Source organism: Onychomys torridus, chromosome 9 (genome assembly GCF_903995425.1).
Source record: "Onychomys torridus chromosome 9, mOncTor1.1, whole genome shotgun sequence".
NCBI classification, from domain to species: Eukaryota; Metazoa; Chordata; class Mammalia; order Rodentia; family Cricetidae; genus Onychomys; species Onychomys torridus.
Genome location: NC_050451.1, coordinates 67008518 through 67036424, shown reverse-complemented (window position 1 = coordinate 67036424; position 27907 = coordinate 67008518). Strand labels below are relative to the sequence as shown.

General features: G+C 43.8%; 1 protein-coding gene across 5 annotated transcripts in view; it reads left to right on the top strand.

Annotated features, from left to right (window-relative positions):
* Dgkh (diacylglycerol kinase eta) overlaps positions 1-27907 on the top strand; it is a 180929-nt gene that overhangs the window by 92531 nt on the left and 60491 nt on the right. For 4 of the 5 annotated variants that reach the window (XM_036199194.1, XM_036199192.1, XM_036199193.1 and 1 more), the window contains exons 5-10: positions 18184-18288; positions 18526-18658; positions 21314-21420; positions 22047-22172; positions 25791-25893; positions 27031-27190. In XM_036199194.1, coding sequence (XP_036055087.1) covers positions 18184-18288; positions 18526-18658; positions 21314-21420; positions 22047-22172; positions 25791-25893; positions 27031-27190 — 734 coding nt within the window. Of the gene's footprint in view, positions 1-18183; positions 18289-18525; positions 18659-21313; positions 21421-22046; positions 22173-25790; positions 25894-27030; positions 27191-27907 lie in introns of those variants that run through there. The other variant, XM_036199196.1, reaches the window with a different exon arrangement.

Sequence of the window (27907 nt, the reverse complement as noted above, 5' to 3'; positions counted from 1 at the left end):
ATGAATGTGATGACGTATAAAATACCTGGGGCAGTGAGGAGCACATGCAGTTTAGTAGGTGGTAGTGCCTGTTATCATGAATGTAGTGCCCATCTTTTCCTCTCACGATTGGCAGTATATGGCCAATTTCTGAAAGTTTGGGAATTTGAAGGCTAGGTAGATGAATTACATCTTGAGGAAACATACCATCCTATATTTCTTTGAGAAGTATCTGGAAGATCTATGTCTACTATTCATCCCATGTTAGGGAGCATGATTGAGAAAAGCACTCCATCAGCCATGAGATGGTGGTCACAGATGGTTAGGTCATGATCTTTACAAACAAAGGGCTTTGAGGTGATTTCAACATTACCCCAACCACAGCTTTCAGAGCGGTTCAGATGAGTCTTTTTAAAGTTTAATGCAGGTTAAGATAAACTTCAGACAAATGAATCACCATTTTAAAGAAGCTGTATTGGTATTTAAATCTTCGTAGATAACTGGCCAGGCCCAGTTGAAGGCTGAGGCAGAAGGCTCAAATTCAAGGCTGATTAAACGGGGCAACTTAGTAGGACCTTGTCTCCCAGTATAATATAAAATAAAAGTGGCGGGTAGGCTGTCTGTCTGTGAGAGAACTCTGATGGAGGATGTAGGGGCCCGAGGACCAGTCCCCAGCATTGGGAGAAGGTAGCAAAAAATAGCAGAAAGCAGCATGGAGTTTGTGGGGTGCTTAGAGGGCATGCAAAGATTTCATGGTTCATTTAGCCATCCTTAGCATTTTTCAGTGCTCACTGAGCTGTGTGTGGAGTTCCTCTGTTGGTGCATGTGCACAGGGTTCCTTGCTGGGTCAAATGCAGGCACCATGTGAGCGGAAGCTCTTATGTCTAGATCTGAAAGAGTGTTGGAGTGGAGAGCTTTTACTGCGGGGGTACTTGCTCAAGCAGGTATGCTGGAAGCTGCTTTAGCACCTACGTCCTCTTGCTTTAGAGTCACCTGGGAGACACACCTTTCTCGGTATGAGGGCATTAACAGAGAGAGGTTTAACTAGGAAGGGGAAGATGTGCTATATATATATATGGGTGGTGTCATCCGCTAGGCTAGGAGCCTAGACTGGACAAGAGAAGATAGCCTAAAGAGTGCAAGCATCTCCTTTTTCCACCTCCTGGTCTGAGGAGATGGGGGAGGCTTACCGCTCTATTCCTGCACCCATGGAGCTGACTGTGCATGGCTGTCTTGCCCAGCCTGCTGTGGTGGAGTTCTCTTCTGGAACTATGAGCTCACACAAGTTCTTCCTCCCTTCAGTTGCTTCTTGTGAAGTATTTGGTCACAGTGGCCAGAAAAGACACCAGTATGGCATTTGATTATAATTCTGGCAGGAGAGTTCACAGTGTTTGCATTCAGAGAAACCAGGAAGCCAAGAGGACATACCGTGGTGGGCCTTACAACCCCAGGAATTCTGCATCCATGCTATCTTTGACTCCACAGCCTGGGTTTGATGGGAAGGAAAGATGTCCCTGGCAGTTTGTTTCTGTAGTAGTCGGTTTCTGTTTATTCTGCTTCCCCTTGGCTTCCTGTCACTTGACAAAGTTCAGCTTGTTTCTCTGAAGAGGGGTAGCACATCCTTTGAACCCAAGAAAGCGTCAGTTTGCTTTCATCCAGTAATGTCTCAATATTTAATTCCTAAGGAAATGACCGAAACTTGCCTTTTCCCCATGTGACTTGTGACAAGCATGTCATGTAAAGGGTACATAGATAATCACCTGAACGAATGATCCCTTAGCTAAGCAAGTTACCTACCCTAGTTACTAATACCGATTCTTGTTCTAAACACTCTATACCTGATATCTCACTTAAATTTTGATACCAACCCAGTGAGACAAGACAGTTGTTATTGCTTTTAGATAGACAAGGAAGCAGAGAAGCAAGCCTCTGAAACTGGAACCCATGTCAGGTATGTATGTAGCCTTAGTCTGCACTCTTGACTACTCTGCTGTTCTGTCTCTGAATCTGGCCTTTTAAATAGATGTGACTGTGATCGTGATCCTCTGATGGCCCCCGTGTTCAGCTGTCTTTTCTACATCAAGTCAGTGAGAATCTTAGGCTTCACTACCAGACACATAGCAAACACATGCTGGTTACACTCCAAATCTCGTATATTACAGTACATTCGGGGATACTGGATATTAAAGAGAAATGTTGACTAAAAGAATCCTGAGATTGAATGGCATCTTTTTTTTTTTCTTCCCAATTAAAGAAGTATGGGAATATGGGCTATCAGTATGAGCCCAGCAGGTTAAGGATCTTGTCACACAAGCTGGGTTGAATCCCTAGAACCCACATAAAGGTGGAAGGAGAGGACTGACTCCACAGAGATGTCCTCTAAACCCCATACATATGCATCCTAATGATGATATGATGGTATTTTTAAAGTTTTTGGAATATTTGCAGAATTATTACATAGAAGAGGCAGTGATAGGTTTGTGTGGCTGAATTCACAGGGTTGATTTCAACTCAACATAAAAGAACTTTCTAACTAGAATCATGTAATAGAACAGGCCACTTGTGAGGTAATGACCTTGCCCATTGTTGGAAACCTTCAACCATCTTCTTCCCTTGTAGCTGGCAGGGGCTGTGAGAGCCTTCGGGACAGGCCCAGGTTCAGAGCTGACATGAACTCAAGGTTGGAAGACCAAGAGCTGTGTAAATGTGGGGCTTTCATTGGTTTGGGATAGTCAAGGAAGCATGGACGGGAATGACCGACTTCACGGTGGCCTCAACCCTTCCCATGTGCGGTATATGATACCACTCAGCAAGAATCAGTGACCTTCCAAGAGGGCTTGGAGGGGTCAGTGACCTGGTGTCAGTGTGTAGGAGCAGTGAGATGTGCTGATGGAAACAGAAATGTCCTTCCAGCTTTAAGTTCTGTGTCTTCACTGATTCCCCAATGTTAATTTGACAAATAGCCTGGGTTTGTCAAATGAATGATATTTATGAAGTTACTTTTTTCTTTGGGTAAGCAGAAGCTTTTCATGTTTAAGCACAGGCACAGAATTTTCCCATTTTCCTCCATGATGTTTGGTTTTTCATGTCTCCATAAATATTTGCAGCTTTATGAAATTTTTACATTATATGCAGTGACTCAGACTATTTTTAAACCAGTAAGTCTTACAGACATGATTCTTGCCTCTTATGAATCATTGTAGTGGTCTCAACTTTGATTACATAAACATGTAGGAACCTAATAGTAGCCAGTCTAATTATTTTATGTCTATGTTGATTCAAAAATTTTATAGTACTTTAAAATGGCTCTATGTTAACATACTACTTAGAGGCTGAGGCAGGAGGATTGCTATGAATTTGAGGTCAGTCTAGGCTACATAGTAATTTCCAAGCCAGCCTTCCTTTTCTTCCGAAAAACAAACAAACAAACAAACAAACAAACAAAAAACCACTTCTTATTACTGGGCCCATTGCCAGGGATTTATGAAGCTGGAGTCCTAGGTGGCCTTTAGTCTGAGGCATTTTGTGCAAGACCAATAGAGAATTTCTGTCAGGGTGAGGACTGACCTCCCCAGTGTTTCTGCCATATTGTAGTGCCCAGTGAATGGCAGCCTGCCACACTGGGCCTTGGGACAAATGAAGAATTTGTACTTTTGATAGATGTTTCATGTACAAGGCTCTTCACAGGTTCCAAATACATGGTCCTAAGCTGATTACATCACTGTCACCCTGGCCCCTAGTTGTCCCTTGTAACTATATGCAGTTAGTTAAACGTTAAGAACCCATCTTTTCTCCATAGAATTTCTGCATGAAAACTGGCAAGGGTTCTCAGATATTGAACCAGGAGCCACAGACTCTACAATCATCCAGCTCTGCAGAGGATTTGAAAATGTCCAGGCAGCATGTCACTGATAGTCTCAGTCACATGCAGATGCATTCTTTGAGAAAGGGCTGTATGATTGACTTGAACTTTAGTGCATTTATTTGGAGGAAGGGTTTACTCAAAAGCACTTGGGCCCCATATTCTTGTAGGTGAACTCTGATTTCTGATACCCATTTGCAGTACAGACTCTAGGGCTCTGTAATAAGAAGTATCCAGCCTCATGTCAATGCCTGGAATAGGGGCCTAATGTGGCCAGAGCAACAATTTTAAACATAGAATATTAAATACCTGAGCATGTCTAGAGGGCCTGCCAGCTGATATCCATCTAAATGAAGCAGCAGAACTCTGAAATGTGGAGCCTTGCATCCTGCACGACATGTTCTGGAGAATAGAGTTCATCCTCATACTTCACAGATACTAGCATTGGACAACTTCAATTTAGTTTTTGTTTTTGTTTTGTTGTTGTTGTGGGTTCCCCCACCCCACCCCTAGACAGGGTTTCTCTGTGTAGCTTTGTGCCTTTCCTGGAACTCACTCGGTAGCCCAGGCTGGCCTCGAACTCACAGAGATCTGCCTGGCTCTGCCTCCCCGAGTGCTGGGATTAAAGGCGTGCGCCACCTCCGCCCGGCCAACCTTTTAATTTTTAAAAATGTATTTTAATAATTGTTTTATGTTGAATGTTAAAAAATTAAAATAGCACCAAGGGAAGCCCGTCCTTTTACAAGATCTTAGCGATTGAAGGCAGAAAGCAATACATTTATTTATGAAACCTCTTTGCTGTATAAAACAGAATGAATAGTGAGTATGTAGTTGCTTTTCATTTTATATCTCACTTCATTATCTCAATAAGCCCATGGAATATTCTTCCTTCCAGAAGTCAGAATAAAGGGGTTGGAGTTCAGAGAACTTACTTTGGGTAAATTTTTGTGGTTATCTAAAGGCATAATTAATATTTAAATATTGAGTGCATTCCATGAGAACGAATGGTCTATTAGGATTTTCAGGTTCATATGATGGTAGTAACTTGGTAAATGACCACCTTCTGAAAGTTATTGTCATTTTATGTCTCTGAATATTTTGTCAGTACCCATGCCTGGTGCCCATGGAGACCAGAAGAGGGTGTCCAGTCCTTTGGAACTGTAGTTACTGATTTTGTGAGCTGCCGTGTGGGTACTTGAAACTGAACCCTAGCCAGTGCTCTTAATGCTGGGCCCTTTCTCCAACTCTCAAGGAGCGCCACTGTTGGTAGAACGTGTTCAGATCTGGCCATTCTCAGTGAAGCTTCACCCCTTGGTAAGCAAGAAGGAAGTAGGGTGGATCAGTGTACCAGTTAGCAACGATCCGAGTACTTGCTTATTGTCTGGTGCCAGTTCTTCTGCTGGTTGCTAGGCTAGCTGTTTTCATTAGACAAGTGAGGAATAGACATTTTAATCTTCCTCGGTTTTCTCTTTAGTCTCAGATAATAATTCAGTTTTCTGATAAAGTTATTAAGTTAGAGGTTGCCAAAAAGAGGGTTTCAGTTTGGTAGCTGTTGCCTTACTCATTTTTATAGTCTTTGGACTCGGTTTACACTTGGTCAAAACTAGATTCTGATTCAGGATGACAGAGGTAGGTTTGTGGTAGTGAAGGACAGCTGCCAGCCCAGTCTGCCGTGGACCAGTGAGATTGGAAGCCTATTGGTGGCTGAGAGGTGGAGGGCAGGCAAGCTGGAGCCTCGTCATTTTCCTTGGTTTCATCAATTGACACCTGCTGGTAGGTGAGCCAGAGCTAAAGGGTTTTGGTCAGTCCTAAAACTCAGATTGCATTAGCTAATCAGGGTTGAGGGTCAGCCAGCCCTCTCAGAAGCTTCTGGTACACTGTCCCCATGGGCAGGGCACTCTACGTAGAAGTTAGTCTTTTGATTATGAGGGAAAACAGGCTAGTCACCAGAAACCGAGAGTAGACCTGTCACGAGAGACGTCTTTGAAACAAACAGTAATCCCTAAAAAAGATTGCAGTTTCTGTGGAAGCCTGGCACTAGCCAGAGGAGGAACTTGTCTCTGAGAAAGAGATCTCACACAGCTCTGACAACTCGTCAGAGCACCTTGCTGCAGGAGAGACAGGAGCCAAAGAGATGAGAGTGGGTGAGAGCACACTGTGGCCAGGACTGCTTAGTTATGCATCATACATCTTGTCTTCAGTTTAACCTAAATCTCAAGTTACTTTTTTAGCGATGTGGCCACGCCTCCTTCTACTTACTCTTCAGCTGGCCTGGCTAGCAGGTCCCAGAGATCCTCCTGTTCTTACCTGCCCAGTGCTGCTGAAGCTCACATCCTCTCAGCTTTTGATGTGAGCACTGGGGATAGAATTTTGGCTCCCAAGCACTCTACTGACTGAGGCATGTTTCCAGTTGTGTTCTAGTTTCTGCACAAACCTTTGTTGGAGTCCCGTGAACAAGTAAGAGTGACCCGGTGGCTGGCAGGTCTTGCAGAGCCACTGTGTTTGTGGGGGCTGCCATGCTGGCTGCTGCAGAGCAGCTGTGTCTTCCTGGAGCCTTTGCAACTTTTTGTGTGACTGTACTTAGCAACTTTTTCGTGATGGGTAGAGATAGGTCCACTAGCAAGAACTAAAATTGTTAACCTCACAATGGCTGTAGGAAAAAAAAAAAAAATCTCTGAAAGATTCTAATCTGGGAGTTGCTGTGAGCAGGACACACACTTCACAGGAAAGAGTGTAAAGAGATTGCTGCATGTCTTGCTCTGAACCTTCACTGCCTCAGCCTCTGGAGTCAGGAAGGATAGGGAACGGTTCCATATAGGCTTGCAGATACACACACACACACACACACACACACACACACACACACACACAATAAATAAATAAATAATAGAGGCATCGATTATACATTGTCATAGCAAATGACTGGAAAGAACCCAGCTATGTCAAACAGAGACGATTGAATTATGAAACACATCACAACAGAATGCCATGCAGCCATTTGAATTAGATGTGTGTGTGTGTGTGTGTGTGTGTGTGTGTGTGTGTGTGTGTAACAATACAGGCTGATTTTATTCAATGAGAAAACTCAGATACAGAACAGTTAAGATTCCCTAACATTACTGTGTGCTTGTGTATGCATGCATTTTTGTGTATTGAAACTGCAAGGGAGCTCATAGTTCTCATATATAGATAGACTGTCTCTGAAGAGATACACAAAGAAGCTGACCAGTGTTTATCCTTAGGAAGGGAAGTTAGTAACTGGGGCAGGTTTAAACTGCAGACATTCCCATTTGAAAAGTATTTTGAATTTTTTATCAAGAATTATGTATTCCCGACCCTCTCTGGCAGCTTCCCATCTGGTGCACTTGACAAGGGATTAGCATGAGAAGCATCTTGGGCAACAGTGCTCCATCCAAAGAAAGCCTGAAAGGAGGGTGGCCTGGCTGTTTGCCACGTGAATGAAGGAAGAAACAGGAGGCCTTGTGCAGATAGAGGGCTGTGGTCAGAGTGAGGGGGAAGGGGAGGAGGAAGCCAACGTAGAACTGGATTTGGGGTGTAAGTAGTACTTGAATCAAGAGTAGGAAATAGATATAAGAAGTGAAAATGGGACGGAAGTCCTGGACGATGGGAACTTGAAGTAATTGTAAGGTCTCCTGGCAACAGCGAGCAGGCACTTGGAGAGGTGTGTTCAGCTCTATTCAAGTGATTGGAGGGTGTTATTTCCATGGCTTGTTTTAAGTGTATAGCAAAGCCAAGTGTCCTCTCCACTACTCAAGTCTGAGCATGGACTAATGGGAATTTAAGTTTGGAAAGCATCCCATTCTGTAGCGAGCAGTTCAAAGCAAGATCATTACTTTGCTTTGAAACCTCCCATCGCCTATGTGTTTTGTACAAAGCCATTTACAGTTAGAAACCAAACAGCTTGTGCCAAGGGAACAAAGCTAATGCATTGTTCCGATCTCTGGTACAGTCTGAAAATGCTAAGTGAGTGGTAACACTTTTAATGTGCTCATTAACTAATTACCACTGATTTACAGTCTGCAACAACCGACATAAATAATTTCTGATACACCATGATTCTGCATTACAATTAATGCAGACAATCCTGTTTCTCACGTACAGTGTCATACCTGAGCACAATGCCATCTGAGAGTATATATCTTGTAAATGTTGTGTTTCCTGAGGGTGCCTGGTTTGCAGTGACCTATCAGTGAGTGAAGCTGATTGCGATCATTATGGTTCCTTTTTTCAACACCTTTCTTATACTTTGAGGCCAGCCTGGTCTATGAAGTGAGTTCCAGGGAAGTCGCAAAGCTACCCAGAGTAGACCCTGTCTCGAAACACCCCCTACTCCCCTCCCCCCAAAAAAAAGAGAGGGGGAGAGAGTTGGTTCAGTTGGTGAGGTGCTGGCCTTAGCAAGCATGAGGACCTGAGTTTGAGTCTTCAGAACTGAAAGCCAGGCACGGTGCTATGTACTTATCCAGATCTGGTCAGGTGGAAACAGGCAAATTCCTGGGACCTTCTTTCTGGCCAGGCAGCCCAGTCCACTTGATGAGTTCCAGGTTAATGGGAGACACTATCTCAAAAAAAACAATGTGGTGAGTGGGACCTGAGGAACGACAGCCAAGCAACGATGTCCTCTCATGTACACACACACACACACACACACACACACACACACACACACACACACCTTATATAGGCAAACACATACACAGCAATAATAGCTCAGCTGTAAAGCAACACTATCTCAACCCCACAGGGATGCTCTTTGAAGATGGACAACAACAGTCTGGTGGCTGTTTGAGTTCAGGGCCAAATGTTGCTTAGGATGTTAGTGCGTGTAAGGTGACTAGGACTCAAGTCCCTCACCCTAGCCTTTAAAGAGCTGAGGTTGGGGTTTGAAAATGTGTTAGTGCCTGTTCCATTTGCTTTCTGTTGATGTGAAGAAAGGGATTATCCGGCTTACACTTCTGGGTTACAGTTGATCACTGAGGGAAGTCATGGCAGGGACAGAGGCAAGAGCAGAGGGCGGAACCACGGAGCAGCGCCGCCTTCTGGCTTTACTCCAAGGCTCATGTTAGCAGCCTTTCTTGTACAGCCGAGGCCCACCTGCCTAGGGATATTACCAGCCCACCGTAGGCTGGACCCTCCGCATCAACCAACTGTTAAGAAAATGCCCCACAGACCTGCTCATAGGCCGGTCTGGTGGAGGCAGTTCTTTACTCGAGGGTCCCCCCCTTGCCCAGTGTATCAAGTTAACATCCAAGATTAGCCATCACAATCCTTTCAAAATGACCAACATTTAGGATGATTCTGTCCTGGATGCCATTTACCCCTTGCCTACCCACCTCTTTTGACCTGTTTTATTTCATCCGTGCTCCTTGCCTGTTGCATCTGAAGCCGAAAGGCAAATCTCACACGTTACACTTCACCCCACACTCTCCGGGAACCATCCCTCCAGCTGTGAAGGGGAAAGGCTGAACACAGCTGCACAGTTCACCATCGTATGGTGAAGGAATACTAAATCGCTTCATTTTCCTTGCTATAACAGTACCATTGCTATTTTTATGTTTATATAAGAAATAACAAATTGTGGACAGGTCATTTGGTTTTTTGTTTTGTTTTGTTTTGGTTTTTTTTTGGCAGTATGTTGTACAGAATTAATTCATAGTTAGTGGTGAGATAAGGAAGGGATCAGTGCCTTTCTGCCAAGGACAGGAGTCAGGTATTCCTACAAAAAAAGAAGAGAGGCACACTCCTGGCAAGGATGGACTCTTGTTACTCAGTGACTTCTTAGAACAACTGTGTTCTGTGCTTCTAAAGTTCCCACCAGAAGTTACTCTTCAATACTTGACTCCTGTCCTCATTGACCCCTGCCACAAGTGAGTCAAGTGTTTGATTCTGCTATGGGATTCTCCCACATCAGTGTCATTGTGTTGGTAATTACTTGATTTCAAGGTCGATTGTTGAAAACAATATTACACCCCGAAGGTACACAGTTTCTCCATGCCAGAAAACTTGGCAGGCGTGGCATAGACTTCCCGTGTTCATAACAAGCCCACCCTTTATTCTCAGTGCCTCTGGGGGCTGTTTTGACTTTTGAGATCACAAATCTCCGTAACAGGACCCTCCCTTCACTGCCCCCCTGCCCCCCTCCCCGCCACTGCCGCCGCCATAGATCTCTAAGTTGTTTGTTATTCAGTTAACTTGATTGACCAGTGAGAGTCCGTCAAAATGGAAGAGCAGATTGACTTTGAAAGGGCTTTGATTGTGTGTGCGTGTGTGTGTGTGTGTGTGTGTGTGTGTGTGTGTGTGTGTGTGCGCGCGCGCGCGCGCATTTGGTGTACAAATATAAACATGGTTCTGTGCTGATATTCCCTAAGGAATGATCGAGAGTCCTGTTTGCATAGTATGCTGCCTACATAGTAAAATTTCTTAGTGAATTTCATCTGTAAATTAGTAGTGAAGCATGTGTGTGCTTTACTTTAAAGTAAGCCAGCTTTAATTTTATCAGTGGTCTATAATGTCTTTATAAATTATTCCACTTCATCTTGGATATGGTGAAATTGGTGTTTGAGGACTTCATGGAACTTTTTTTTTTTTCCTCCTTGACCACTCAGTGTAGCTTCTGCAGTGTTCACACAGAAAAAAATGAATGTGTGTACATTCCATCAATTTGAGAAATGTGTCTTTTTTAAAAGTTTTTTTTTTATGTTTATCAGTATTTTGCATGCGGGTATGTCTATGCACCACATGCATGCAGTGCTCAGAGCACTTTCCTTGGTCCAAGTGGCCTGAATGAACTCACGGTGACATCATGTCACACTTCAGTTCCATTATGTGCTGTACTACTGATGTATTGTACTAATGTTATAATGTCATTTCTTCCATTAAAATGTAAGCAACCTTGGAAGGAAATATATTTTAAACCTCTATTATCCATTAATATCTCCGGAAAAAATAGGCAAATAATTGTCATATTAGAAAAGAGATGGGGCTTGAACAGTGAGGTAATCAATTGGGCGAAATATTGACCCCAGACACTAGACCACGTGGGAAGCTAAATTTAAGACTCAAATGCAGCCAGGTGGTGGTGGCGCACGCCTTTAATCCCAGCACTCGAGAAGCAGAACCAGGCAGCTCTCTGTGAGTTCGAGGCCAGCCTGGGCTACCAAGTAAGTTCCAGGAAAGGCGCAAAGCTACACAGAGAAACCCTGTCTTGAAAAACAAAAAACAAACAAACAAACAAAAACACAAAAAATACAAAACAAACAAACAAAAAACCACCCCCAAAACAAAACCTCTCAACTGCACATCCCCAAAGGGACCAGTATTGTTAGAAGCTCATGAATTGGCCAGGTGAAAGACAGGGCCTTTGGCTGTTTGTGTTTCTACCTATTAAATTCTGGTTTCAATGTATATTGAAGAAACAGGCACCGACTTTATACAGACGAACCAAAGAAGACACTAGAGATCAGAGTCCTGTGGTGTGTTATATGAGGTGTTGGACATGGAAGGCTCTTCTGTCAGACTGGTGGTCCCCAAAGGAGTAATGGTGCAGGCAGATCAGAGTCCTGTGGTCTGGGATCAGAAGGATGCCAAAAAAGAGACAGAGAAACAGGAAGGTTCAGAGAACCTTTTTGACATCATTGAGACCAGGCATTGCCTTTACTGATAGGAAAGTTAGACACTTAAATTACCTTTCATGCTTGATAACCCAGGTGAGTGACAAAATCGTTTGGGTGGCTGTGCCAGAGCACATCCAGAGTCACTACTGAAATTATCCTCACCTCCTTCGAAGCTTTCCAAAGGCACTTCTGAGAGTCGCGTTGGGGCTCGGATGGGTTCGTTTTGATGAAGGTGCACACCTGTGCTTTTGCACGTCTGTGCTCTTGGATAGCGAAGTTCCCCAGTGTACTCTGAAAAACGGGGGCATCTCTGTTCCTAAAATAGTCACTTAAGATGCATGATCACATTGCAGTTTGGCACATTTAAGTTGTCAAAGTGAATTATTTCACGCCATAAAAAAAGAATGAGAAAAAAGGCACCATGTATAATTAAAGAGCTGGGTCTAGATTTCATAAGGAAGGATGGAAGTATATTAAGACTGAGCAGTTGACAGTCTACAGGGATAGCAAAGCCAGTGTGAAAAAGACTCACCCTTGGATCTGATTAGACTGTGGAGAAAGTCAAATTTTAATAAATATGATGATAAAGTTATTATAGCTCAATTATAATTCCTGCTGTCCTGCTCTCCAAGAAAGATTCCTCACTCTGTGTGAACTCATATTGCAGCAAGGTGGATCCAGATTAAAACACAGCTTGTCCTGAACAGAGTGGATGCAGTCAGGTAGAACGTTAGATCAGAAATAAGGGTTTCCTAATAGAAAAAGCTGTTGGACTTGGAAAATGACCAGAGAATGTCGGAGAATTTCCTTTATGGCAGAGCCGGATATCTGAGTTAAAGCAAGGAGCTCTCTGCCTTCTATAACTTAGGTATGATAGATAGTAACAATGGCGTGTTACAATTCTTTTGCTGTACCAGGACTCTGACCTCTTCATTTTTGTATGCTTTCTTCATTCACTTTAGGTAAGGTTGGGTGTAGTGCAATAGAAGAATCTCCCCCCCCCCCCCAACCTTAATTTGTTGGTTATTTTCTTTTGTCCAAGGAGATTGTCACTAGGTCACTATCATAATTCTGACGATGTTAGTTTACTAGGCTTGGGGTTTTATTGGCAGAAACCTCCATTTTTGATTAAAGCTCTCTTGACTTTCGTCTTGGACCACAAATACAAGAAATGAGTATGAAATCTGTAAATGATGGTGCAGATGCAGTCTCTGTGAGTGGTAAGAGACAGGCGGCCTTTAGTTGAGCTTAACCTAAATCACTTCATCAATGGACCCCTGACCACCAGTGAGCTCCGGCGCTGTCTGTAGTTAGCTTGGGAAACACTGAGGCTCAGAAGCACGGTCTCAGCCCCAGAGACACAATGCTGGCGAGATTTAGGCTCGGTTACCCCGACTCCAGACAATTCCCTCAAATTCACTGCTCTTCAGAAACTTCTTTCATTTTTGAGCTCAGACATTGTTGTGTAGAATGAAAATGACCTGTAGACATTGGTTCTCAAACTTATCTCCACTTTGGAATCACCTGGAGGGGTTTTTGTTTGTTGTTGTTGTTGTTTTTAAAGGATTGGTACCCATGCCTTCGTTGGATTGAGAGGGTTGCAGCTTATAATTGGGATTTGCAAAGGAAACAAACCAGGTGATTGGGAGCTATAGAAGAGCTGGAGGCGTCCTACTTAGGTCCACCATACCTTTTACTGTTCTTTTTCAAACATACGCAATTTTATTCTTTAAAAATTCCACACAGTATATCTTGATCAAATTCAGCCCTCCACCTTTCTCCCCAGTTCCTCCCAGATACACCTCCCACCTCTCCACACCCTCCCAACTTGTGTCGGCATCATCTCCTCCTCCCACAGCCCAGTTTGTGATGCCCACTGCAATGTGATCGTCCTGCTAGGGGGTCACACACTTGCGGAACACTGACTCTGCCCTCCCCAGAAGTTCCTTAGTTAGGCATGGGAACTCACGAGCCCTCCCTGTACCGTGCTATACTACTGTTCACTGTCCTGATCGTGGGCAGGTCTTGGGCAGGGAACCACATTAGCTGTGAGCTCAGAGCGCATAGTTACATTGTATCTGAAGAACTGGTTTGCTTCACTCCTCCCCAGCCACTGGCTTTACAGACTTTCTCTCCCTTCTTCCTCCGTTTTCCCTGAGCCTCTGTGTGTAAAGGTCAATGTGGGATATTATGGGGTGGCAGTGGTGGAGGGACGTAGATAATCTTATTTGTAGCTGAGCATCCCACAGGTATTTTATTCTCTGTACTTTGATCAGTTGTGGGTTTCTGCACTAACCACTGTCCGTTGCTAAAAGGAAATGGATGAAGTCTGAGGTCTGCACTAATGTATGGTTTTAGAGATGTGTCCTTAGAGGTCAGTTTGACATTGTACCCGCTTAGCAGAATAACAGTAGTAGGTTCACCCAGGGACTTTCGAACTCTCCAACCATGGATTCTTGGCTAGGGTCGCAGTACCAGCAGGCATCTCCTCCTATGGAGTGAGCTTTAAAATCCAATCATTTGTGCCGCCTATGGATGTACCTTGCCACACTAATCATCATTTTAGTTCACAACGTTCACAGCTAGGTAAGATTGTTCGTGAACCCCCCACCCTTCTCCCCGGCTCCTGTCCCAGGCACCCTGTATAGTAAGTACTTCCCTTCCAGAACTATGAAAGCTAGCCAACAGAGGGGATGATTTCCTGTCAAAACCAACTTGATTTCTCCATGTCCTGAGATGAAAGTGTGTGGTGTGTCTTTAGAATAGGCCTTGACATGAAGTTCTGACGGGCATCCAAGAGCAATGATAGTAACCTAGTGTGTGTGTGTGTGTGTGTGTGTGTGTGTGTGTGTGTGTGGTGGTAGGGCTTCTTTGGAACACTGTTGATCCACTTGGAGGGCAGGTATCCACTTCTGACCCCAGACTTTTTTTTTTTTTTTTAAGATTTATTTATTATGTATACATTGTCCGCCTGCATGCCAGAAGAGGGCACCAGATCTCATTACAGATGGTTGTGAGCCACCATGTGGTTGCTGGGAATTGAACTCAGGACCTCTGGAAGAACAGCCTCGTAACCACTGAGCCATCTCTCCAGCCCAGACCCTGGACTTTTTATTTGACAACCTTTATCCCTCATGGAGGATAACTCCAGTCAAACTTTCAGAATCATTTAAAACAGTAGGTTTCCACATAGCTTTCCAAACCATCTTTAGTATTGGCTGTCTCTCTTCCCGGCCCCCTCACCTCTCATCCCTCTCCCTACCAAAAACAAAACAAAACAAAACAAAACAAAACAAAACAAAAAAACCTTTCTGTACAATTTTATATTCTAAACCTCTCATCTTTCTGTCAGTTAAAAAATGTTTTTATTACAGAAGCACTACATATTTTCTTTAAAAACTGTAGATAAATGAACAAAAAATTAAATTGGTCTGTAATACTGTAATCTCTTGATTGCATTTGGCTATGTATCTTGGGTTTTGTTTTTGTGGGTTTTTTTTTTCTATACACATTAGCATACTTACAGTCTAACTTTGGTGTCCCGGTTCCATCAGATTTTATATTTAATGCTGTATCAGACTGAATTATTTTTGGGGAGGGGGTGTTTTGAAACAGGGTCTCACTGTATAGCCCAGCCTGGCAGAGGAACTTACTATGTCGTCCAGGAAGGCCTCAGACATTTTTCTGCCTCAGCCATCCCCATTTCTGGGTAAGAGAGTCTCCTTACCCAGCCAGACTGGGAGATTCTTGAGTCTTAGAAGTGAGTAATAGTGTGGTTGGATTGATCTTTTGCCAGTGATTCTCACTGTTAACCATTCTACTAATGGAAGTTTTTCTACTTTCCTAGGTACTATTTAGGAAACCAATTTAGATGACACTGCCTGGTACCCTAGCAGTTTCCAGACAAGTAAATCGGTGATTTCCTCTGCTCCCTTACAGACTCCTGTGACCAACCCTGTAGTGTTTTCTCTGGCTTTGGCAGAGTCTGCACATACTTAGTAAATGACAGGTGAACACATGTGTGTGCTCTAGAGACTCCGGGGCTGTCATAGTTCAAGGAACGCTAGTTCAGATGTGCATGGAAACAATGATATTGGGGTAACAGGAAGAGGAAGTTACAGATAGGGGATAGGGAACGCTTTAGGATGGGTAAGCTTCAGATCCTTTGAGGAAGGTAGCACAGCCTCTGGTTCCAGAAGCTTCCTGGACTTGCCCCAGCAGATGTAGGAAGATAGCCCTCCTCCCCCCCCCCCCCCTCCCCTTCACCCCCCCCCCCCCCCCCCCCCCGTGTGTGAGAGGCGTTCTTGTTGCTTCCCCTTAGGCCAGGGGCTGCCTATGATCATGACAGCGTGTGAGGCAGGTAAACTTCCAGCTAGGAAGCAAGTAATTTTCTAAACTTGCCCTTCCTACATCTCCTTTACACAAGCTGGTGAGAAGCAGGGCTGTAGTGATGGAGTTCAGTTGGAGAATAACCAGAGCCTGTGTTGTGTGTCAGCCCTATGGCTGTGGGAGGAGGCGAGTACATGGAAGCTTGGAGGAGAGAGGCAAGGCTTGCAGGCTGCAGGTTTGCTGGCTGAGCAGAGCTTGTCGTAGCCCAGACAGCTGGGCTCTTGAGCACCGTAGCCGCGAAGCTAACCCGTCTCTGTGCCACGTCATTTGTGAAGGACTGATTTCTTTTCATACTACTTCTGAGAGTGTGGTTTTGCAATGAGTAGATTCTTAATGGTGATTAATCACAAGGCCTGCCCATCAAAATATTTCTGCTGTCTTTTTGCCTTTAAAAACTTAACTTTTGGGTCTGAATTTTGGGGTATGATGACCTTTGCTTGCTCATGACTGCTCATCTTTAAGCAAGTCTTGATGCAAAGGTGGAAATCGCAAATATACACTCTTCTTTAGCATGTAAGGCGTGCCCATGAGTGAGTTATGCAGTCTTGCTGGAATCACTTAGAACTGAAGTACCTGTCTACTTCCAAAATCTCTAAGAAAAGTTAGAAGCCATTCCCCTGCCTTTTAAGTTCACGATGGCTTTAGAAAGCTTTAGTTTTGATTGTCAGTCACCGAGCTTTGCCTAGAATTTCACAAAGGACAAAATCAAAGAATGGAATGACACGTGAAAGGAGCCCTTCTATTTACACCCCACCCCACTCCCAATCGTATAGCTAAAGTCAAATAAATGATAGAGGCAGTACTCACTCAGATAACATTAGTGAGCCAGCGGAACATGGATGTTTCTGGACGCTGGGCCAGCCTCCAGAGCCAGCAGTATATTATGATTTAATGGTACCTCTCTGCCACATTTGATGAACTGCCCCAGAAAAACATTTTGAAGCAATAAAGCATCCATTTGGCTTCCAAGTAATGAGCGAGGCATTGCTCTTTGCATTAACTATTTATTCAGGAAGAGAAGTGACCAACTGCTAATAAGCTTTACCCCAAGAAGGTCGTTTAAAACCAGAAAATTCGAAAGTGAGGCTGTCTTCGATTTCATGTGCAATTAACAAAGACGCAGAGCGGCGCGGTTGGTGCCCCTGTGCCATGTGACGGTGGGCTGGCTCTATTTAATGCGAATGCCTGTCACAAGTAGTAAAAGCTTCTGGGCTTCTGGAAGATGGTGTAGCCTACTGAGGCGGCAGTGGCTGGTGAGTGGCTCAGACGGGCTCATTTCTCTGTTGCCTGCGCTGTAGACTTACGCGCTTAGATCAGGGGTGGTGAAGTACACCAGTTCCCTCTTGAGGGAATGGTTCCCTTTCTTTTTTCTCAAAGATGATTTTTCTTCCAAATCACTCATGATATCTGCTGTAAATATGGTAAAGATACTTAGTTTATTAGTTGATCAAGAGATTGGACTCGGGCAGTTTTTATATTTGTTGTATAAATAGATCTCTAACATACGATTTGAAAATAATTTCTTGAGAGGAACGCAGCATTTTGCTGTCGGCCGACAGTATGTAAATGGGCCCTTCCTTGCTGTGAGTGCCTCTGTTTCAGGGATCTCAAGGCAGCAGCCACGATAGATAGGCTGTATTGGTAAGCAGAATTCAGTTGGAAGCTTATTTTGCAGCACCTCTGGTGCTAAAATAGCCAGAGTTTCCCACTCCACTTTCTTTAAGGTTCTTAATACAATTAATTTGCTTTTTCTCAAGTGTCGTGAAAAAAAAAAATGAAAGTCACAATTATTTTCTTTCCTCGAGAATTTTTATGCTGTCTCCCGCTCCGACTAAAAAGTAATGCTATAAATCTCTACACAGTGAGAGGGAAAAGCCTTGTATGACTCTTATTCACACGGGTAGTAGAGATAGCATAGTCAGTCAGTTATGAAATATAAGACTACATTTTCCATGTAAAACTCTTCCTTATTGAAAGCTATGTGTCATGGCAAATTACTTCGAAGTGTATTTTAAAACTAGGTTTCAAGATGCATTCCATGCAGTAAGAATGCTTGTTTCTTTGTGGGAGTCATCTTTAGACAGAGCTAAAAGGCCTGATTAGTAGCAACAGAATCAGAGACGAGCAAAGAGTCCCGAGGACCATCCTTCCCTGGAACACATTCTGTCCACACAGAACCAAACTCCTCGGTGTTACAGACACCTCTCCTTCATCGAGGAAATAGAGACCCGGAAGAGATGGAACTGCCTTGTAAGAGGCTGGGCTTTCCGAAACCCCTCCTGTTGGTTATTCATAATCACTAGACTGAATTGTTTCTTTCAGATAATCACTCCATTCAGAAGGCTGATGCTATGTGCTGAGAACAGGAAGGAGATGGAAGATTGGATGAGCTCTCTGAAGTCAGTACAGAGCAGAGAACCCTATGAGGTAAAGTACCTGTTCCATGTCCTTTGCCACAGCCCAAGCTAGCCTGTGCAGATGGAAGTGTTGGCAGGCTCATTAGAACTTGCGGAGACTTCATTTTTTTTTTTACTTCAAGTGCTTGCTGTTCAGAGTAATGGGTCGATAGTTGGGTCCTCGGCGGAGAGGGAATATTGCAGGTAGTCATGAGTCTCTAGCCTTGGTCTCCTGTGTGGCAGCTCTGACCTAACATTTCCTTTCTAGGTGGCTCAGTTTAATGTGGAACATTTCTCAGGGATGCATAACTGGTACGCCTGCTCCCATGCCCGGCCTACCTTCTGTAATGTGTGCAGAGAGAGCCTCTCCGGAGTTACCTCCCACGGCCTGTCCTGCGAAGGTACCGTAGCATTCTGCATTTACGCCCTACCAGCAGCCGAAGTACCGTAGGCGCCTCATCCTGGGTACTGCCTCGTCCTGAAAGAAGCAGACAGACACACTGCAGAAAAAAACGCTGTGGGGGGCAAGGCCTGGGAGATGTGTTTATTTAAATCAAGATTTAAGTTTTCTTCTAGTTCAGTGTTGGGCTCAGCACACAAGGGACTGATTTGAGGAAATACTATTGCTCAACAGAAATCATTTGAAAGGAAGCATATGTCAAAATTCAATGTTCTCGTGAAAAAGCTATCACTATCTAAAAATCCCTTGAGCTTGGTAATATTCTAGTGTTCTTGTTCTAATTGACTGTGGAGACCAGTGTACATTTCTTGGCAGAATTCCTAATGGTTATTTATATTGCATTATTTGAAATATTTTCCTTTACTTAAGCTTCATTTAAATGGATATTCTATTGCTATTGCCTTTTCTGTTCTGCACAACACTGGGGACTGAACCCAGAGCATCATGTACATTAGGCAAACATTGTACACCATCTCATCCTCCTATCCTCATTTAAAACTTCTTTAAGATTCCTTAAAAGTAAGGCCCATGTGTAACACGAATCTTAACAGGCCTTAATAAAAATAAACCTGGAGCCAGGTATTGGGGTGAATGCTGAAAGATCAGAGAGACAGAACATGCCACAGCTAACCTCACCTTGCCAACTTCTAAAAAGCCTCTAGTTCCTGGTCCTCAAGCCTTATATACCTTTCTGCTTCCTGTCATCACTTTCTGGGATTAAAAGTGTGTGCTACCATGCCTGGCTGTTTCCAGTATGGCCTTAAACTCAAAGAGATCCGGATGGATCTCTGCTTCTCAAGTGACAGGATTAAAGGTGTGAGTGCCACCATTTTCTGGCCTCTGTGTCTGTCTAGTGGCTGTTCTGTTCTCTGACCCCAGATAAGTTTATTAGGGTGCACATATATTGGGGGACACAATACCACCACACCCATGCTAGTGCTTTATTTCTTTCCTTTTTAAAAATGCTATAATTTTAATTATACAATGTGTGAGTTATTAATTTAGGAACTGTGAGTAACAAAGGCAAATCTGTTAATAGCTCCCAGGGGAAAGCTCGTACCTCTTCAGGTAGTGTTGGGTACGATCTTTGAACCATGTATAGAGTCGATACCAGATGCTTCTCAAATGCAGTCACATCTTAAGTGATTCTGAGCACTCAAAGCTAGAGTTTGAGTTAAAGTAGTGATAGAATCTTACTCCTAGTGGATTTCAGATGGGAAAACCCGGGAGTGCCCTTGTATCACTGTTTACTCTGAGTCTGGGGGTTGGGATGGAGTTCTGCAATGGCACCCTCTTCCTCTCCTGCCAGTTCAGACTATGACCGGGTTAGGACATGTAAACAGAAGTCAGACAGGCATAAACTCACTGTAAAAAAAAAAAATTAATACAGCACTTTTCATAATTTCTTCATTTCATTGAGAATGTTAAGTATCATCCTAGGGAGAAATTACCCTTCACAATTATTTGAATAGTATCTGAATGAAACAGGTTTAGGTGGTGATCTCAAGAAATCGATAATATCAAATATATAAAGATGGATACTTATCTTAACTACTGTTTAATATTTAGGAGGATCCAGCATGGCAAAGACTAAATCTTGGAATAAAAGCCATAATTTTACCACAGCATTTGTGAAGTTTTGTGGTTTCAGATAATTCCATGATTAGTCAGGGAACGTGCTGTTTTCCACCCATCTCAGAAGAAATTCTGTTGCCGTCTAGCAAAATGTAGGTGCAGAAAAGTCACTTGCATTTCCTGGTGACCATAGCAACAGTCTGGCTTCCCAGCATTGCTTGCTATGAGGCTTGTTAGTCTCAAGGCCTATTGTGCACAGCACTTTATTATAAAGTGTGCTGCTTGTTTTAAATGAGCTGTTTCATTTCATGGCAAGATTTTGAAGTAATGAAGGACTTGACCATCTGACATTACATGTCCTTGAGTGCAACGCACTGTATTCTAGACTGGCCTTGAACTCCTAACCACCCGCCTCCAGCTCTTGAGTACTGGGATTAAAGGCGTGCGCCACAGGCCCAGCTCCAGCTGACTGCTTCCCCATCTTTGTGACTGCTTTCCAGGCTGTCTGATGGTTTTCTTCATGTACTTGAACTTGAAAATATTGCTGGATGACCTTTACCTTATGACAGTTTCAAACCACTAATGTAAATGCACAACAATGCAGATGCCAGAAATGCAAACCTCAATGAATTTTCTCAAATCAAACACATCCAATCCATACCTAGATCGAGAAGTGATATTTTACAAGTACTCTTGTTACTGGATTATTCTGAGTGTGTGTGCGTGTCTGTGTTTTGCTTTTCTGAAGAACCAATACTCTGTGTTTATTTAATTTCTCTTCTTAGCAGCAATCTATTATGTTAACATTTTGACTGCTTCATAAATATCAAGACACTAAAATTTAAGATTTCAGTTACCACTTCTGGAGCTTAAACCTTTTCTTTGAACCTTGTTTTCCTCCTGCCTCCTTCCACCCCCACCTCCCTTCCACCCCCCGAATCCCACCCCCTTTGAAAGTTTCATGCTCTCACTTCCTTCACGTCGAAACCCCTGACTTTCATGATTATCTTTTTTTTTAAAGTGTGTAAGTTCAAGGCTCACAAAAGATGTGCGGTGAGGGCAACTAATAACTGCAAATGGACCACACTGGCCTCCATCGGGAAGGATATCATTGAGGACGAGGATGGTGTAAGCTGCTGTGGCCCCGCCCCTTCCCAGCAAGTCCTCTCATGTCCTGCTCTTGTAGAGCATAATGGCAGAGAGTTAAGTGGGGAGATGGGTTATTTGGGTTAGATGGCAAGTGTTCGTTGATCGTAAGTTTTGATTTTTAGTTGATTGCGTCATAGCGTTCTTCGGTTCTCTGCTTGTAGGGGAATCTGTTCTAAGTAAGACTTGGGAGTGCTTGCTTGGCTGGGTTAAAGACTTTTGTCTGACACACTCAGTGGTCTTCAAGGCTTAGCTGAGATGTTCATTCTGCAGATTCTGGGCTTCCTCTCCACAGTACCCACTTCAAACTTGGACTCCATTGTATCTTGCCTGTGAACCCTTTAGAGCTCACTGTTTCCTAAGCCTTTGCACATCTTTCTCCTCAGCTAGATTTCTGCTAAATCTCAAAGAGTGAGCCTTCTGTCTTCTCTTTGTATACCTTTAGGATTCAGGCATGATAGATGTCCATAGGTATGGAGAGAATGAGGGAAGGACTCTCAGCATGCACATGATTGAGTCTGTAGAGTGGGAAGGCATTCCCCATTTTCTGCAGGGTGACAATGGCATCCTCAGGCTTCTCTCTGACCACTCTTTCCTCCCGTCCATAGGTCGCCATGCCTCACCAATGGCTTGAAGGCAACTTGCCCGTGAGTGCCAAGTGTGCAGTCTGTGACAAAACATGTGGCAGTGTTCTCCGCCTGCAAGATTGGAAATGCCTCTGGTGTAAGACAATGGTGAGGGCTTAGAATTATTCTATGCCTTTAAATTAGCTTCTTATCCTAACTTGGTCTTCTGTGTTCTCCAGGGGCAAAGCAAATCATTTCCGGTAAGAGCAGACCCTGGTTGTGCACACACCCTTTTGTGACATAATAGTGCTCACTTATGTTTTTAAAGTGTATCCCCTCTGATGTGACAATGACATGCGTGTGGATGTGTGCACGCGTGCGCGCACGTGTGTGTGTGTGTGTGTGTGTGTGTGTGTGTGTGTGTGTGTTTCTCATTTCTGCCCGGGTCTTTTTTTCAAATGACCCATTTATAGTAGTTGCTTGTGTTCAGATATCTCTTAGGTCACAGGATCCCCTTTTCACAGCTAATTGTTTTCCTATATTGATTTTATCACACTGTAATTTATTTTCAGTACCACCCCCCTACTCCCGCCAAACTACATGGTGCCCTCAGAAAGCCCTGCGCCAATGTGCTCCCAAGCTATCACTGATATCTGAATAATTTTGCTGCAGTCCTCTGTCTGTCCTCTGACATCATACGAAACTCCATAGACTACACATTGATGTAATTGGAATTATAGGAATGTTATATAGATAAATATTTTTAAAAATTTGCATGTGAATCAAAGAATTGATTCTCATTTCTGTCATTTGTTATGAGGACAGTCAGTGTGAAGAGGCGGCCATACAGACAGTGCTGAGCAGGCAGCTGTGTGCAGTCTGCTTAGTGTTGGCTGTGGTGTTCAGAAACAGCAGTGACTGACTACCTTCCATTGGGGGTAGATTTGTTTGGTGGTATTTTTGAGTCTTAGAGTCTTTTTAATGTTGGTGTTTTAAATTTGGAAGTTACACACACACACACACACACACACACACACACACACACACACACTTTAAAATGTGGAAAACCCACTGCTTTTCTTAAGTGGGAAGCCGATCAGCAGACAGCACACGGGATGTGAGTCTGGTGAGTCGATGGTATAATTAAGGAGACTGACTTCCGAGCAAAGCAAATCCTGCTGCAGCGTTTTAGTCAGGTCTGATAGGTGAGCTGGGCTTCCTCCCAGCTTTTAAATTAGACGTGACTCCCTTTGTCCCGGTGTGGGGGCGTTTCTCATCGGTCTGTCTTAGAAACCATATGTGTGTTGCTGTCTCTTCTATTTCACTCTGGTCTCAGACCGTTAGGCTTCTGTTGCTGTGATAAAGACACCATGACCAAAATGAAGGTGGGAAGCAAAGGGTTTCTTTGGCTTAAGGGTTCTATCACTAATGGGAGCCAGGGCAAGAGCTTAAGAAGGGAACCCGGAGGCGGAGGAAGCAGATTCCACGGAAAAGTCCTGCTCACCGTGCCTCGCTCAGCCTGTTTTCTTATACAACCCAGGACCACCAGCCCAGTCCTGGTCCGTGGGCCCTCCCACATCAATCATCAATCAAGAAGAAGCCCTACAGACTTTCCTACAGACCAGCCTTACAAAGTCATTTTCTCAACTGAGGTTTTCTCCAAGATGCCCATAGCGTGTGTCAGGTTCACAAAAAAGCCAATCAACACCACACAACATGTAGACTACAACAGGTGTCTTTTCCACCTCAGGACACCCCTAACCCCTCAAGCCCTCTTACACCATTTCTTGTTTTAAAGGAACACTACACACAAACAACATTATTTTTTAAATGTATTATGTGTATGAGTGTTTTGCCTGAATGAGTGTATGTGCACTGCGTGTGTGTGTGTGTGTGTGTGTGTGTGTGTGTGTGTGTGTATGTGCCTGGTACCCATGGAGATCAGAAGACGGTGCCAGATCCTCTGAAGGTGGAGTTAAGGAAGGTTGTAAGTCACCTTGTCTGTGCTGGGAACCGAACAGCACATGCTCCCCATCTCTCCAGTTCCTGGCACAAGCGTTTGAAATCGTCCTTTCAGCTACCATGTCGGTGGGTAGTGGCCACTCTTCCCATTTGCTGCTGTCTCTGGCAGCCATGTCTTTACTGCTGTTTCTCCCCTCTGGGGTTTAGCTGTTCACGTCTCACCTTTTGAAAGGGAAGCACATCATCTGTGTGGTGACATAGAGAGAGGCTGTGTACACGCTGGCCTCGTCTGCAGTGTCTATGCATTTACTTTTATGACTCAGTAGTTTTCAGCAGAACTTAGCAGTCCGAGCTGATGAGACCGTACTTAAGGGTACATTCTGCGCTGCCGTCAGTTCTAGAGAATGACATGGCTGTTAAGGGTGATGCATGGTGGCACTCTGGCAGGTCTTTCTCCCCCTTTTATTCCCGGGCAAACTGAACTCTCACCCTAATTATTCCCGCCCTATTCTGTGTCAGTTACACGCACTGTTTTCTGTCCCCCAACCCCTTGTGACAGCTCTTTTGGTCCCATCCTTCCTCCGCTCTCCTTTGTTGGTGTGCTGGTTGTTTGGCCTTTAGATGGTGAGATGGTGCCGGAGGATAGTCAGCCAGTGCTTCCTCCCGTCATCTAGTGCAAAGGGCCAAACAAAGCAAGTTAAGAACCGCACCAAAGCCTGCCGTCCCACCACCCTGGAGGTGCAACATGCCATTGACAGAACTGTGTGCTTAGCCTGGCTTTTCTCGGCGACGTTGTCACAGATCCCTCTCTGTGTCGCCCCACGAGTCTCACACAGTCTTCATTTTAAAACTGTCTAGCCAGGAGGCGGTGGCGCACGCCTTTAATCCCAGCACTTGGGAAGCAGAAGCAAGTGTATCTCTGTGAGTTCGAGGCCAGTCTGGTTTGCAAGAGTGAGTTCCACGACAATCAGGGCTACACAGAGAAACCCTGTCTTAAAACAAACAAACAAAATAACAAAACAAAACAAAAAAGCTACTTATGCATGCTCATTTTTCTAAAATGTATTTGTGTTATTATTATAAGTCATAATTGAACATTGTCATCAGGAGAATAAAAATTTCCATTAAATTTTAGTCTTCCTCCTGAAAGGTTGCGCTTAGTTAACATATAGATGCACAGAGCCCTCCGAGCATGCAGGCTCCCCAACGGTGAATTGGCCCTGTGTTTTCTTACTCGGAATGTCTTGAGTGGGCTTGAGTCTTCTGCTCCTCTCCTGTCTTTCAGGGCAGTGGTCTAGCTGAGGAGATAGTCAGTGATGTGCATGTAACACCAGTGCAAATACAGAAGTAAACTACGATCAATTTGACTAGCCAGTTGTAGGATCACTGCGGAAAGAGCTGGCACGTTGCAGGCCTTATTTACTGTTATTAAAGTTTATGGATATGATATTAAGATAATCTCTTTCACCCTTCCTTCCCTCCCTCCCTTCTCCTTCCCCCTCTCTCCCTCCATCCATCCCTCTCTCTGTCTGTCCATCCCTCCTTCCCCCCATTGCCTTTCTTCCCACACCCCTTTCTCCTTTCCATAACCAGACGTCCACTGAAGACATATTACTTATTTTAGACAACCTCAGGCATAGACTGCTCAGACCATCTCATGTACAGTGCTAGCATGTCCCTCAGAAGGGTAATGTGCCTATATAATCACTGAACGTTTTGTGATGGTATTGATCCTGAACAAGCAGGTCTGCAGATAGAGCTTATAACACAGAAAAGCACTGGTTTCCTGTTTTGATGATTCTCAAAAATTTCTTTGTTGATTAGGTACACACTGCCTGCAAAGATTTGTACCATCCCGTCTGTCCACTTGGCCAGTGTAAAGTATCTATCATACCTCCGATTGCACTAAACAGCACAGATTCTGATGGTAAGTAGCAGTAGTGTAAGTGTGTGTATTTCTGGGATATTTAATGTTGATTCAATTTCCTATGATAAACTGTAATTTGCTATTCTGGTCAGTTTTTATAAATGCTGGAAGATATATTTGATTGTTTAATTAATTTTTGTGATGCCTGGGATAAAACAACAACAACAACAAAACAACAACAACAACAACAAAAAACCCGCCAGGATCTTGAAGAGCTAGGCATGTGTCCAAACACTTGGCTATATCCCCAGCCCAGATGAATATTTTGAAATGAAAGTTGTAGTGTAACCATGAACACATTAGTCATATCACCATACATAAGACTTTTAGATTTTTTTTTTTTTTGCATCCCAATGGATGAAGGAAGATTATCATTTTTTACTGAAATGCTAAAAGGTTCATTTATGTGTGTCCTTTCACCATAGTGGAAACTGCCCATTAGCATGGGCTACTATTAGAATTTGTCCTGTAATTTCATGGCAGGATCTTGTGGTCCTCTAAATGCATTTGCTATTTCTAGTGCTGAGGAGACTTTCTAACATCACAAGTTTTGGAATAAACATTACTTCCTTTCCCACAAGCCACGTCACAAATGGCTTTTACAGTGTGTCGTTCTGATCCCTGCCATACTTCATGTGCAGATTCTTGATACAAGAATCTATGGATGGAAAATGTGGAGGATGAGCTCCTGATTCTTCTCCCCACACCAGATAGATCTTTGGTTTATTATAAATGATCAAGTATTTTCTCAGGCCTCTGCAAAAGAACAACTGGAATATTTTCAAATACCAAGTCTGAACATGGATTATTTGACAAGCGGGAAGCCATAGTCTAGATTTGTTTGCTGTTCTTATAAATATTGGTAAGGTTGGTGGTCCATTTCAAATACTCTGTGATTGAGGTTTTCATTGTCTTTGGTGTGATTTTTCACTACAGAGCATGTTCTGAAATGAAAGTTTTATATGGCATGGATGTAAATCATAGCCTTAGCTCCACTGGGGGATTAGATTATAGGGATGTGCCAGCAGTAAGAAAGGTTCCTTATTTTGGCCCATTTCTCTTACTTTCTCTAAATGTCTGTTAGTAAGTGAAGAGGGAAAATCTCCATATTAATGCTGACCTGGGTTTGTTTTTCAGGTTTCTGTAGAGCAACGTTTTCGTTCTGTGTCAGCCCTCTCTTGGTGTTCGTCAATTCTAAGAGTGGAGATAACCAGGGAGTCAAGTTCCTGCGTCGCTTTAAGCAGCTGCTCAACCCGGCTCAGGTGTTTGATTTAATGAACGGAGGGCCTCACTTAGGGTAATTCCTCAAGGATAAATCTTACTCGAGTAAAACGCGCTTCCAAGCGTGAGCTGTGTCTGGCTCTTCTCCCCGTGAAGATGACTGTTTCCAAGCTGGGTGGTGGCAGTGGTGCACACCTTTAGCAGCACTCAGGAGGCAGAGGCGGGTCGATCTCTGAGTTGGAGGCCAGCCTAGTCTACAGAGCACATTCCAGGACAGCCAGGGCTACACAGAGAAACCCTTTCTTAAAACAAAACGAACAACAAAATTACAGTTTCCATGGACATCTCTGGTGCTCTCACTCCTTCGTTGGTTTGAACTTTGTCAGGTTTTGGTTTTCTATTGTACTTTTGCACGGTGCTGGTCATTGAAACTTTAGATGTGCTCATCCAGGGCAAGTCCTCATCATTAAGCTATGTCTCTATTGTAAGTTCTAATTATTTGTTGTTGTAGAGTTTTTTTTGTTGTTGTTGTGGTGGTGGTGATGGGTTTTTGTTGTTGTTGTTGTTGTTTTTGAGACAGGGCTATGAGGCCCCCCCCCCCCTGACCTGGAGCTGTATGTAGACTAGGCTGGCCTCACAGGGTATGACCTGTCTCTCCCTCCTGAGCACTGGGATTAAAGATGTGCTCCGTAATTCACATTTTTTTTGGGGATTTTTTGTTTTGTTTTGTTTTGTTTTCCGAGACAGGGTTTCCCTGTGTAGCTTTGCGCCTTTCCTGGAACTCACTTTGTAG